Consider the following 13,204-nt stretch of genomic DNA (forward strand, 5'->3'; position numbering starts at 1 on the left):
ACTATAGATCATTTTGACTATTTACTAGAACCTGATCCACTTTTATGACTCCACATACAGTTCAAGTACTCATGTAATAGTCATGGGTTCTTTTAGGCTTATTGGATTTCTAATAAACAATATATTCAATAACAAATTATTCAATTTTCAGAATAAGTTTAATTGTTTACAAACCATGAGTTTTAGGACATAAAACCCAACATTAAAGACGGCTCAGAACAAAAGAAGAATCACCAATAGGGTGCATAGCAAGCAAATCCTTTGACAAATTATGGTCCAAAAGACTGCTCAAGCGGTCGGCCACTAGGATGAAAAGAAATGGAGAATTGAGGCCTCCTTGCCTAATACCACAAGAAGGAATAATCTTACCACGAGGTCTGCCATTAATAATGATAGATAAATTGGCACTAGAAATGCAACCCTGAATCCACAAACACCAAACAATCCCAAAACCTTTAGCTTGAAGAACAACATCTCAAAAACTCCAATGCACAGTATTAAAAGCCTTTTCGAGATTGATAACTGATGCGTTATTTTATGCGACGAAATAATGGTAGGGATTGCGGTGATTCTCAATATAATGCGAACACAAGATTCTCAGGTAATCCAAGGTTGAACACAGGGACTTGTAACTATATGTTGCAGTGATTCAATAAAAGAATGGAGGGGATATTGCTACATTAATCCTACTCCTACTCCTATCTAACATACAACAATGAGAATATGCATGAAAGGTAGAGATGCGACAAACCTTGACATGAAAGAAATGTATGGGAAATAGATAAAATGCGGAGATGTTTTCATTGAAACCCTTAAGAGTGACCACAAGGGCAACCTTAGTCAACGCAAACTAATGCGATCATGCAACACTCATACAATAGTAAACCACCTCTTGGTGCGAATGTTACGACTTCTAATGCTAGAACACAAGCGATGTATGTGCAGAGGTGTCTATAGGGCCTACACATAAGCCTCTAATTCTTGTCTATGTGATGATACACAAACAAGGTGACCACATATCATCATTACTATTCCTCAAGTGCATGCGATGCAGTGTTGACAAACAGAGCTTATCTCCAAGTCCCTATTTCTTGCTTATGCCGATCTAATCTCGCTCTCTTGAATCTAGATTCTAACTTAGCTCTCTCAAGTCATTAGGTTCTTTCTTTAGACTGTCTCTCGAGTAGCTCTAAACGGGTGTTGGGCACAATATAAGACAAGAAAAATATATGAACTTTACGCAAGATTGTTACTATCCCTAGTGAACAACGCATACCTTACTTAATGCGTCCAACCACCTACCCTCCCGGGCAGTTGATTGTTGCTGACTTCACTCATAGACAAGCAATGTGTTAGCCAATAGACCGGCATTGCAGCAGCTTCACACTAAGCAAATACGGTTTTCTCACACACTCATGCAACACACACACAGATTTTGATAGGTATGATTGATGATGTGTTATGCTCGAAATGATGCAATACTACTGCTAGATATGCGTTAATTATGGATGTTCACGTAGTATGCCATGTGTTGTCACAAGTTTCCTTATGATGGAACCAATTGTAATTCCACCACAAGTTTCTCGATGTGATCCGAGGTCGAACTCAGGGACTGTTGTAGGTTATTGTGGTATGTTCATGATATATGCGACCAGGTTTTCAATCTTTAAAAATGTGTTTGTACAGGTATATAAATTGCGATAAAATAAACTAAAGCAGTATAGATACGATGAAATACAATAAACCTAAGCTAGATGATACAAGATACAGGCTTCATGTTACAAGATGCTGGGGTCAAGGTTGGCTGTGAAAGTTGTGCAAAGATGTGGAATGCGGCGGCAAGTCTTATGAACAGAATAGAAAGAGAAAGATAAATAATATAAATAGTGCAAGTTCTCAATTGCGTTGAAGATAGAAATACTATTCCGCTCTTCTCTTGGCTTACACCTTTCAGTGATCGGCCACGTTCCCACATGTTTGTGGTGAAACAGAGAATAACGTAATGAATGCAAGGTTGCTTCCATGTCAGGAAGTACTACTCGCTTTAGTTAATGCATTCTTCTAACCCTTTCTCGATAGATCATAATGGCATCTTCACTTCTGCTCTCACAGGTGAAGATGTCGTCTAGCATGCCTTAGCTAAACGCATTTTATACCTTTAACACATATTAAGTACTTGTTTGATTCATATTAAATATCCGGGGATTAAGAAGACATCATGGAGAAAATGATTGATGAAGGAACGAAAATAGACAGAGAATGGTATATGAAAGCTATCAAAACATTTATTATGTCTATTAAGCGTTTGATACATGATGTGTGAATGAAAAGATAAAGAGAAAGTGAGATACAACGATGAAAGAAATAGAACAGATACAAACAAGTGCCAATGTCTTGGCACTGATTCGATGGAGATCTGCTTGCCGGCTAGGATGGATTTGATGGTAGGAAGAGCTTCCCTCTCAGGCTTGCTCCACCGATAGCAGAGATCTATGCACAGAGCTTCCGATCGGGTATTCGGCAGGTTGGATCTGAGATTCACCTCTCGGCCTTATCTCGTCTTCTTCCCAGATTTCTTCACTTAAGCATTCAACTCAGCCTTTTCTCTCAACAATTTAGCAGCACTTAGCCCCCGTATCAAGTAGCATCCCTTTTCTCTGAAATCTATAGGGTATTTATAGGTGAGGATCTTTGACTCTGGCCTTGTGGTCCCCACTGATGGTTATGGTAATTCCGAAGATGGAGGGATATTATTCGTTCTGTTATGCAATCAGACCGTCAATTCTGCACAACCGTTAGTTGTACACGTGTCTCAATCCTCCGCTTTTGCATTGCCCCGTTGCATCTTTCGATCATGAATTTGTATGCGGTGTTGTTTTTTTTATTACTGCATGTGGTTGAAAGTTAGCTCTGGATCGACTGTTGCATTGCGCCATCATTGCGGTAATCGTCACTTCATTGTTGATTGACGGGCGAAATGTGACAGAGATGTGTTAATCAGTTTCTTGTGAGTTTTGAGCGCAAGCGATGACTTGGTTTCCTGGAAAACAGAGTAAAATTCGGCTTGTCTTTCATCTTTATGGTATTAGTGGGTGTAATTGCGATCATTTATAATTATTGTAATTCTATGCTTATTTTCATACAACCGGCGCATATTCACTAACTTTTGGCCACAATATCTAGATAAGGTGGCATAAATAACTTGTATTTCTACAAGTTATCACGCACACCTCTCGGTGGTTTGCTACATGCTTCATATCCCTAATCCACATGACTAAGTATGCAATACCCAAGCAATACCACTAAGTGTTGCAATGAACGTAAAGATGCTAAGCAAGAAGATGGAGATGGAGTCGAAGGAACAGAGAAATGCATTGAAAACAATTGTATTAATCCCTTAATTCCAAATGTCATTCAATACAATATAGAAAAAGAAAAGAAAAGAAATGACCGGTTGGAAGCATAAGTTTTGCTTTCAGCAGTTGTGTGTCAAGGCTGCTAGTGGTGCCATGGTTGGGCAGAGGAGCTAACTCTCTCGAGATCTAACTTCGATCGAAGGCTCTGGTCGTCACTCGGAATGGATGAAGGAGATGAAGAACTCTCAGCCATCTTCTCACACGTTTGTCTAGATCGCAAGGATTCGCCATAGGCGAACCTCAGGCGAAAACCTTGGATAAAATGAATTTCAGCTCATTCGCTTGTATTTATAGAGCTTGGGTCACCGACAACATTAATTGGACTACTTTGAGTCTGATGTTCGGCGCGTTCATCCTTTCTGAACCTCTACCACTAACGGCGTGGTAGGTGAAATGTCAACATCATCTTTGGATTTTCTCAAGATAGATGTGTTGATGCGTTCATTCCACCTATCTTGCGTTGTCGCACAGTCGTAATCATTCAAGGACTGCCTTCGCTTAATACCGCAACTCTACATGATGATCGCATTCGCTTGACGAGCGCAACTCCTATGTGATGGACGCATACGGCTGATTATCGCAACATCCATGCGTCGATCGATGCGTTTGCCTTTACGATGGAGTGTTTCTCTGCATGCGATCCTCTATGCGGTGGTCCAGTTTCCGCGTTTGCATTCATTTCCTGCATTAGTTACAAAGATAGAACATTGAATGCATAATTAATGCAAAATAATGAGTTAGCTGAGATTCGACATGCCGATCGATGCACGCTCATATTCTTGTGAATTCCTATCATGATCGACGCATATTCTGCCTAACAACCTTCATAATTTTAAGTAAAAAGCCTAAGATGACATGCATTTTTCTGGATGTCATCACACCTCCAAACTTAAAATTATGCTTGTCCTCAAGCATGCGTTATACTCAAGAAATTCTAACTCACCTTCATGATTTCCTTTGCGATGACCAACTTCTCAGAATATAATCTACACATACCTTTGACCATCATTGCAATGCTCTCCTCCACTTAGGCTGCTTCTTCAAAAAGATCTTGCCTAAGTTAAATCCGATAAGTCTTTGCTCAAAAAAAAATTTATTCATTCACTGCAATTTTGTGTTTAGCTTTTTGAGATTGCATTCATTCAAAATATTTCAAAACTTTGCGATGGTTTATTCAAATGCGATGTTGAACTTGGTTACGCCCTTCGTTTTGGCTTACCCCCACGTGTGTCATGCGGCCATCCAACTTCGGTTGCATTCCATATTCAACTTCAAATCTTGTCTCTTTTGATTTAGCTTGCGCCGAAAAGAGGAGTTGTGCTAATGTGTTGATCCTAGCAACTTGCCTTCGTTTTGGCTTGCCCCCACGTGTGTCATGCGGGCATTCAACTACGAGCAAGTGCCTTTCACAAGTTAACTCTTATCAACATGGATTTCCCCATTGCATTGATAGTGGAGTTATCATTCTCAAAAGCTCGCTTCAACTTTTTTTTTTCTGCATATATGATCGCAATATAATGAAAGAAATTCCCCGAGACCGTTGCCACCCCCAAACTTAGAGGTTGGCAGCATTCTCACCGCAAAGCTAAAGATAAAATTACAAGAATGTGTTAATAAATGTTTGAACACAGGTTTGCACAAGATAAAACTCAAGACTTCCAAAATTTTAAGAAGCTAATAAAAGTGAAGAATTCCTTGCTTTGATTAGTTAGAAAATGCGGTGAACTATACGTACCATCATAGAAACATCGCAAAATAATGCAATCAGGAAAAAAAGAATTTCAAAAGGATAAGGCAACAAGATAACAAGAAAAGACCTTAGGCGAACAACGCATGCGCTCATGCGTTGGAATCCACGTGATTGAAGCCATGCGTTGAAGGGTGAAAGAAATTCTTCTGTTAAACTACGAACCAATGAAACTTATTGTTGCACCTACAAGAGCAAACATACCACAACCAAGGAAGCAGCCATATATCCTAAATAACAATAAAATAAATAACCTATACTAAGAAAGAAAGTAAAGATAGAACAGAAGATGTCCCTAGAAAAGGAGGAGTGTTGTCACCATAAGGAGTCTTCCATGCAAGAGATGACTCTCTACTGCTTGGGTCAAGTTGCCCTGACCATTGGAACTTCCGACAATTGTTGGCCACATGTGGCCATCATGTGCTTCGAATTACCTTCGGCTCTTTTGCGACTGATTGCCCTTCTGCCTTAGGGTCAACATTGGCTTTCCGCGCATCGCCTACACTTCAATATTGTTTGCAACCTGATCGCACAAGCTGCAATACTCCCAAGATAAAAAGTTTGCTCACAGAGACACAAAACTTAACAAACATTTAGCTGCCAAGTCCCCGACAACGGCGCTAAAAACATGACGACGAGAAATTGGATGTCGATTTTACTCGACAACCAACTTCCCATGGACACGGTATGCGATGCATGTTCCTAAGATATGCATTGATAGTCATGCGTCGATGGTCAAGCGTTGGAATGAAACATGCATTAACAAATGTATGCAATGACCATGCATCCTGCCACATGTTTTCTTATGTTCACGCCAAGTATAACACGAACGCAAGTTTCTCGGGTAATCTGAGGTCGAACATAGGGACTCGTAACTATATGTTGTGGTGATTGTGCATACGACGGTTGAATAAAAGAATGGAGGGGATATTGCTACGTTAATCCTACTCTTACTCCTATCTAACAAACAACCCAATGAGAATATGCATGATAGGTAGAGATGCGACAAACCTTGATATGAAATAAATGTATGGGAAATAGATAAAATGCGGAGATGTTTTCATTGCAACCCTTAAGAGTGACCGCAAGGGCAGCCCTAGTTAACGCAAGCTAATTCGATCATGAAACACTCATACAATAGTAAACCACCTCTCGGTGCGAATGCTAAGACTTCTAATGCTAGAACGCATGCGATGTATATGTAGAGGTGTCTGTAGGGCCTACACATAAGCCTCTAATTCTTGTCTATGCGATGATACACAAACAAGGTGACCATATATTATCATTCCTATTCCTAGGGTGCATGCGATGCAGTGTTGACAAACAACGCTTATCTCTAAGCCCCTATCTCTTGCTTATGCCGATCTAATCTCGCTATCTCGAGTCTAGATTCTAACCTAGCTCTCTCGATTCATTAGGTTATCTCTTTAGACTCTCTCTCGAGTAGCTCTAAAGAGGTGTTGGGCACAGCATAAGACAAGACAAATGCATGAACTTGGTTGACGCGAGATTGTTACTATCCCTAGTGAACAACGCATACCTTGCTTAATGCGTCCAACCACTTACCCTCCCGGGCAGTTGATTATTACTGACTTCACTCATAGACAAGCAATGCATTAGCCTATAGATAGGCATTGCAGTAGCTTCACACTAAGCAAATACGATTTTCTCACACACTCACGTAACGCACACCTCTCGGTTGTTTGCTACATGCTTCATATCCCTAATCCCCATGACTAAGTATGCAATACCCAAGCAATACCACTAAGTGTTGCAATGAATGTAAAGATGCTAAGCAAGAAGATGGAGATGGAGTCGAAGGAACAGAGAAATTCATTGAAAAAAATTGTATTAATCTGTAAACCCCGAACTCTAGGTTCCCTAGATAAGCATGTTTAGCCAAATGAATGTTATATCACATATACAGTAGAAATTCATGTTTATTTATAGGGATTATGAAGGAAGGGAAAGAAAATATATTAAATGAAGAAACTCATTCATTGGTTTGGCTGGAGGAACTAAGTGTGGGGTGACGTGGCAATCTACTCTTTGAACTCGGGAAAAAGCAGAAAGATTAAAAGGGAAGTGAAATTTCAAAAGCATGGTTTCGACAATTGACAAGACAAAATTTAGTGAAATTAATGCCATTTGAAAGTTGCGAGAATTTAGTTTTCAAGATTGTCCTGTCAGAGAAAGATTGCAAGAGGAGAAGAACAAAAGTGGAGAATTTGTAGAAGAGGTAGAACCTCGGATTATTCAAGGCCTGAGGTGAAGATTGGAAGCTCCAAGCCAAACTATAAAGAATTATTAGATAAACTTTTAAGGTAAAAAATTTAACTCAATTCTAAATAAGTTTGTAGAAGGAAGTTTCTTGAAAAGAGCTTTGGATTTTGAGTTATGAATTTTTGAAGTTGTAATAGAAAATCGGTGCATAAGCAGATAGTTGCTTGGGAAGAACAAGCAAATAGCTCACCGTGGAGAGTTATAGCGAGATATGGGAATGAGGATCTCGCTAACTTTGTGATGAGGATCTTGCTCTAGAAGGAAATCTCACTAGAAATTGGACTGAGTATCGTTGGTAAGGTGAGTATCGCTAGGATGAAAGTTGTCAGGAAAAGCTTGATCTTGCTCGTGAGGATCTCGCTAATCTCGCTCATGAGGAGGATCTCATTCATAAGGATCTCGCCAGTAAAGCTGTCTTTGTTGATGAAAGTTCCTTTACTAAATGAACTATTTGAGGTATTTTACTAAGAATTCTAAGTAGTTTAACTGGAAATTATGTCCTTTCAGGCCAAGAAGAGCTAGGAGAGGCGTATAAACCGTTAAGAGCCCTGACAAGCGGTGAGTGACTAAGTGAATAATGTCTCCAATACTTATGCATATAAGATCAAGTAAGTTACAGTGACATTAACGATGAATTTATACTCCCTCAAGCAACAAATGATTGGAGAATAACTTAACGCATGTTTCCCGGCTTGTATATGTGTAACACAGGCCAAGGTATGTCATGTAGTCATTACAAAAGTTAAGATTCTAATGTTGAAATATGCTTCGTAGATGAAGGCTATGAGAGAATGAGTTCTTGTGTAGATGGTAGGCAATAGAACTTAATTTGATGCTACAAAATACTATGGTACCTTAGGACATTTGAGAAGGTACCTGACCAACTTGATACCGAAGGACATTTGAGAAGGTATCTTAGTAGCTTTATACTGAAGGACAGGTTTGAGAAGGTATCTGAGCAGAAGTACGTAAGGTATAACGGTACTTAGTATGGCCACGTGCACGTAGGAAGTTTTGAATGAGAGATCGAAGTATGAGTCTCTTGGCCAATATTAAACATTGGTAGCTAGAGCGTTTAGGCTCGTTCTCAACTAGGGAATAATGATGTTTGTTGATGTCTAAGAATGGTTTAAATCTACACTTAGAGAAAATTGCTTGAGATACTCATTAGTATATTTACATGTTTATAGTGATGTAATGCATGATGTTATACGATTCTATAGTCTCTCACTGAATTTATGTGTTTTCCCTTCTCAAGTGGTGGTCAGATTCCTCAGGGTTGATCATGTTGCTGCATGCCACTGAGAGTCTCGGCTTATTAAGAAGACTTAGGTTGATGATCTATTTATGTACACATGTTTTGAGAGGGACTAGGGCTTTGTTAGAGATATTTCGACCCATCTGTGAATGTTTCTCCCCTTAGATGTTATATCATGGCTGTATGCATGTGTTTATATAATATTTTTTAGAACCTTAAGGAGGCATACCATATACATACCTTATTAATGTTTAATAGGTTGGCATTTAGATTAGAGGGCTAAGGTGGTGGGTGCTGGCAGCAGGGCTAGCAACTACCGTGGTCATATCCTCTTTTAGATTAAGAAGGTAATCTGGGAGGGGGTGTGACAAGTTGGTATCAGAGCATAAGATTTTGGGAATGAGAGGGGAAGTTCATGCAAAGGTCTAAGTCCCTAAGTGCGAATCCCTAACATGTGCACATTGTATTAGGGGAAATGTCGAGGCAATGTGGCAGACCGAATAAGCAGATAGGTGGCAGGAATACTGACCTTACCGATAGAGGCCCGGAGGTTAGAGAGAACCCACCAGGGGAAAAAAAAAAGATGAATGATCTAGTGGGTCAGGAAATGATGTCTGAGGGAGAGTCTAGTACTCCCTAGGAAAGGCAGTTTCTCAGTTAGAAGATGTAGTTTTTGACAGGATAGTGTAGAGATTAGTAGCCAGTATGGGCTCCGTATGAGCCGACCCAGAGAAAACAATATGGTATTGAGAGGTTTAAAGCCCTAGGGGCTGCGACATTTGAATGTACAACAGACCCAGTTGAAGCCGAGTTATGGCTAGATGTAGTTGAAAAATGTTTCAATATTATGAGTTGTTCAAAGGATAGGAAGATAATGCTAGCCACCTTCTTATTACAGAAAGGAGCAGAGAAATGGTGAAAAGTGATATCCGTCAGACGAGCCAGTACAGATGTGATGTTATGGCCTGAGTTCAGGAAGGTATTTGAAGATAAGTACTACCCCAGCTCGTTCCGAGATGTGAAAAGGGATGAGTTTCTCAAACTAATGCAGGGAATGATGTCGGTGGCAGAGTACGAGCATAAATTTATAGAGTTGTCGAAATACGCCCTACCGATTATTGTTGAGGAAAGAGATCGATGCATGAAGTTTGAATAGGGTTTAAGGAAAGAAATTAGAACTCTGGTGACGTCTATGGCTAATTGGCTAAATTTTAACCAGTTAGTAGAAACAGAGTCGAGCGGAGTTTGGCAGATGATGAGCAGTTGCCAAGAGGCAGTGAAGCAGCAGTAGGGCCTAGAGACAGAGGATCCCGACCCCCAATTGCAACTCAGACTAGTGGAAGCCAATTCAGGGGAACCAGTTGGCAGGGATCCAAGAAAAGAAAAACGAGACCCTCAGCTGGTGTAGTTAGCCGATCAGAGATGCCACGAGCTAGTGAGTCGGTAGCCAGCACAGACAAGAGACCAACGTGCCCTAGTTGTGGCAAGAGGCATTTTGGGGCATGCTATAGTGGCAGAGGTGTATGTTTTCAATGTGGACGAACAGGGCATTTCAAGAGGAACTGTCCCCAGGTGAACAGGGATGTCCCAACAGCACAACAAACAACCTCCCAGTTAACCAACCAAAGAGTGCTAGAAATTGAGGCGAAGGGTCAAGTGGTTCCAAGCAGAAGAATGTCGTAGGTCGCCTCAGTAGCAGGGGCGAGTGTACGCCTTGACACACCAAGAGGCAGCGAAGTCTCCAGATGTTGTGACCGGTAATGTCATATTATCTGGACAGTCTGCTTATGTTTTATTTGACCCTGGTTCCATACATTCATTTGTATCTAGGATGTATGCATCTAGTATAGATTGGTTGGTTGAACCTATGCTTGAAGAGTTATTTATCTCTACCCCTATGGGAAATGTGATAATAGTAGATAGATGTTATAATCATTGTGAGGTACTGATCAATGGTCAGAACTTCTATGTTGATTTACTTCTCTTAGAACTGTTAGAGTTTGATGCTATCCTAGGGATGGATTTTCTAAGTAAGTATCGTGCTTCAATAGACTGTTACAAGAAGAAGGTAGTGCTCAGAAAATCAAATGGCCATGATGCAATGCTGACAGGAATCAAAAGATTAGCTGTAGGGAATTTGATATCGGTAGTGAAAGCTCGAAAGTTGTTGAGCAAGGGATGTAAAGCCTATCTGGCTCATGTAGTGGTTGCTCAAGGGAAAGAGCTGAACCCAGACGATGTCCCAGTGGTCAATGAGTTTAGGGATGTATTTCCTGAAGAACTATCAGGATTACCATTCGACAGAGATGTGGAGTTTGCTATTGACTTAATTCTAGGAGCAACTTCTATATCACAGGCACCGTATAGAATGGCACCGACTGAGTTCAAAGAATTAATACTTCAGCTACAAGAGTTAATTAACAAGGGATATATTCGACCTAGTGTATCGCCTTGGGGAGCTCCGGTATTATTTGTGAGGAAGAAAGACGGTACACTTAGATTTTGTATCGACTATAAGCAGCTGAATAAGGTAACGATTAAGAAAAAAATATCTGTTACCACGCATTGATGATTTGTTTGATCAGCTAAGAGGAGCCACGATGTTTTCAAAGATAGACCTGAGATCGGGTTATCATCAACTGAAAGTTAGGGAAGCTGACATTCCTAAAACGACATTTAGAACAAGATATGTACATTATGAATTTTTAGTAATGCCATTAAGACTGACAAATGCCCCTATGGTATTCATGGATCTTATGAACAGGATATTTCATCCCTACTTGGACCAGTTCGTGATAGTATTCATTGATGATATACTAGTGTATTCTGTTAGTAGGAAGGATCATATAACCCACCTGAGGATAGTATTGAAGATGCTACGAGATAGGTAGTTATATGCTAAATTCAGTAAATGTGATTTTTGGTTAGATCGGGTGGTATTTCTTGGGCATGCTGTTTCAGCATATGGCATTAGTGTAGATACCCAGAAGACGGAAGCAATAGATAATTGGGAACGACCCACGACTACTTCAGAGATACGCAATTTCCTAGGTTTGGCAAGTTATTATCAGAGGTTTATGGAAGGTTTCTCTAAGATAGCCCTTCCATTGACTAACCTGACCAAGAAAGGCATGAGGTTTGAATGGTTGTTGAAGTGTGAGCATAGTTTTCAGGAGCTGAAACAGAGATTAGTATCAGCACCAGTGCTTACCTTGCCCGTTCCAAGTAAGGAATTTGAGATTTATTGTAATGCATCCCGACAAGGATTGGGATGTGTGTTGATGCAGGATGGGAAGGTGATTGTATATGCCTCTTGTCAACTTAAGAAACACGAGAGCATTTACCCTACGCATGATCTTGAGTTGGCAGCAGTGGTTTTGGCTCTGAAGTTATATAGACATTACCTATTTGGAGAGCGCTGCAGAATATTTACAGATCATAAAAGCTTAAAATATATCTTTGATGAAAAAGAGTTGAATCTAAGACAACAAAGATGGATTGAATTGATTAAAGATTATGACTGTTCCATCGAGTACCACCCTGGTAAGGCTAATGTTGTAGCAGATGCACTAATTAGGAAATCCTCGGGACCCAAGGCCATTATTGGTTCAATAAAAGGAAAGTTATTACAGGAGTTCAGGAATTCTAGAACTGCCTTATCAGTGGAACCGTCAGGAGGCACGATAGCTACTTTCCAGATAAGGCCTACCTTAGTAGAAAACCTTAAGCAGGATCAGTTGAAAGACCCTGATCTTTAGAAGATTGCTGATGATATAAGTAAGGGCATTAGGGTTGACTTTCAACTAGGAGCAGACAATGTACTAGAAAAGGAAGGGAGAATGTGTGTGCCAAACAAGTACAGCTTAAACAAGCCATTCTAGAGGAAGCACATAGTTCCGCTTATGCTATGCATCTAGAAAGCACCAAGATGTATAGAACTTTGAAGAAATCTTACCGGTGGCCTGGGATGAAGAGAGACATAGCAAAATATGTGGACCGATGTATAATCTGTCAACAAGTAAATCCTGAGAGACAAAGACCAGCAGGATTACTCAATCCACTCCCAATGCCTGAGTGGAAGTGGGAGCACATGACAATGGACTTTCTATTTGGAATGCCTAAGACACCCTCAGGATTCGATGGCATTTGGGTAATAGTCGATAGACTAACCAAGACGGCCAAGTTTATACCAGTAAAAGTTACTTTTACACTGGATCATCTAGCTATGATTTATGTGGATAGGATAATCAGTCAATATGGAGCTCCAGTGTCAATAGTGTCAGACTGGGACTCGAGGTTCACTTCAAAATTTTGGCCTAGTTTACAGAAGGCTATGGGCACTAAATTGCATTTCAGTACTGCTTTTCATCCACAAACAGATGGACAGTCGGAAAGAATTATACAGACACTGGAAGATATGTTAAGAGCTTGTGTATTACAATTCAAAGGAAGTTGGGATACACACTTACCTTTGATTGAATTTGCATACAACAATAGCTA

At 40.2% G+C, this 13,204-nt stretch overlaps 1 protein-coding gene across 1 annotated transcript; it reads left to right on the forward strand.

The window, feature by feature from the left end:
- Positions 1–10,601: 10,601 nt before the first annotated feature.
- Positions 10,602–12,462, forward strand: LOC150035951 (uncharacterized). Its single transcript, XM_090313524.1, has 3 exons — positions 10,602–11,193; positions 11,633–11,907; positions 11,992–12,462. Exons 1-3 carry the CDS (start codon positions 10,602–10,604, stop codon positions 12,460–12,462), a joined length of 1,338 nt encoding a protein of 445 aa, XP_090169650.1.
- Positions 12,463–13,204: the final 742 nt, after the last annotated feature.

The sequence above is a fragment of the Benincasa hispida genome, chromosome 5, assembly GCF_027475165.1.
Source record: "Benincasa hispida cultivar pf3 chromosome 5, pf3_genome.v1.1, whole genome shotgun sequence".
In the NCBI taxonomy this organism is placed as follows: domain Eukaryota; kingdom Viridiplantae; phylum Streptophyta; class Magnoliopsida; order Cucurbitales; family Cucurbitaceae; genus Benincasa; species Benincasa hispida.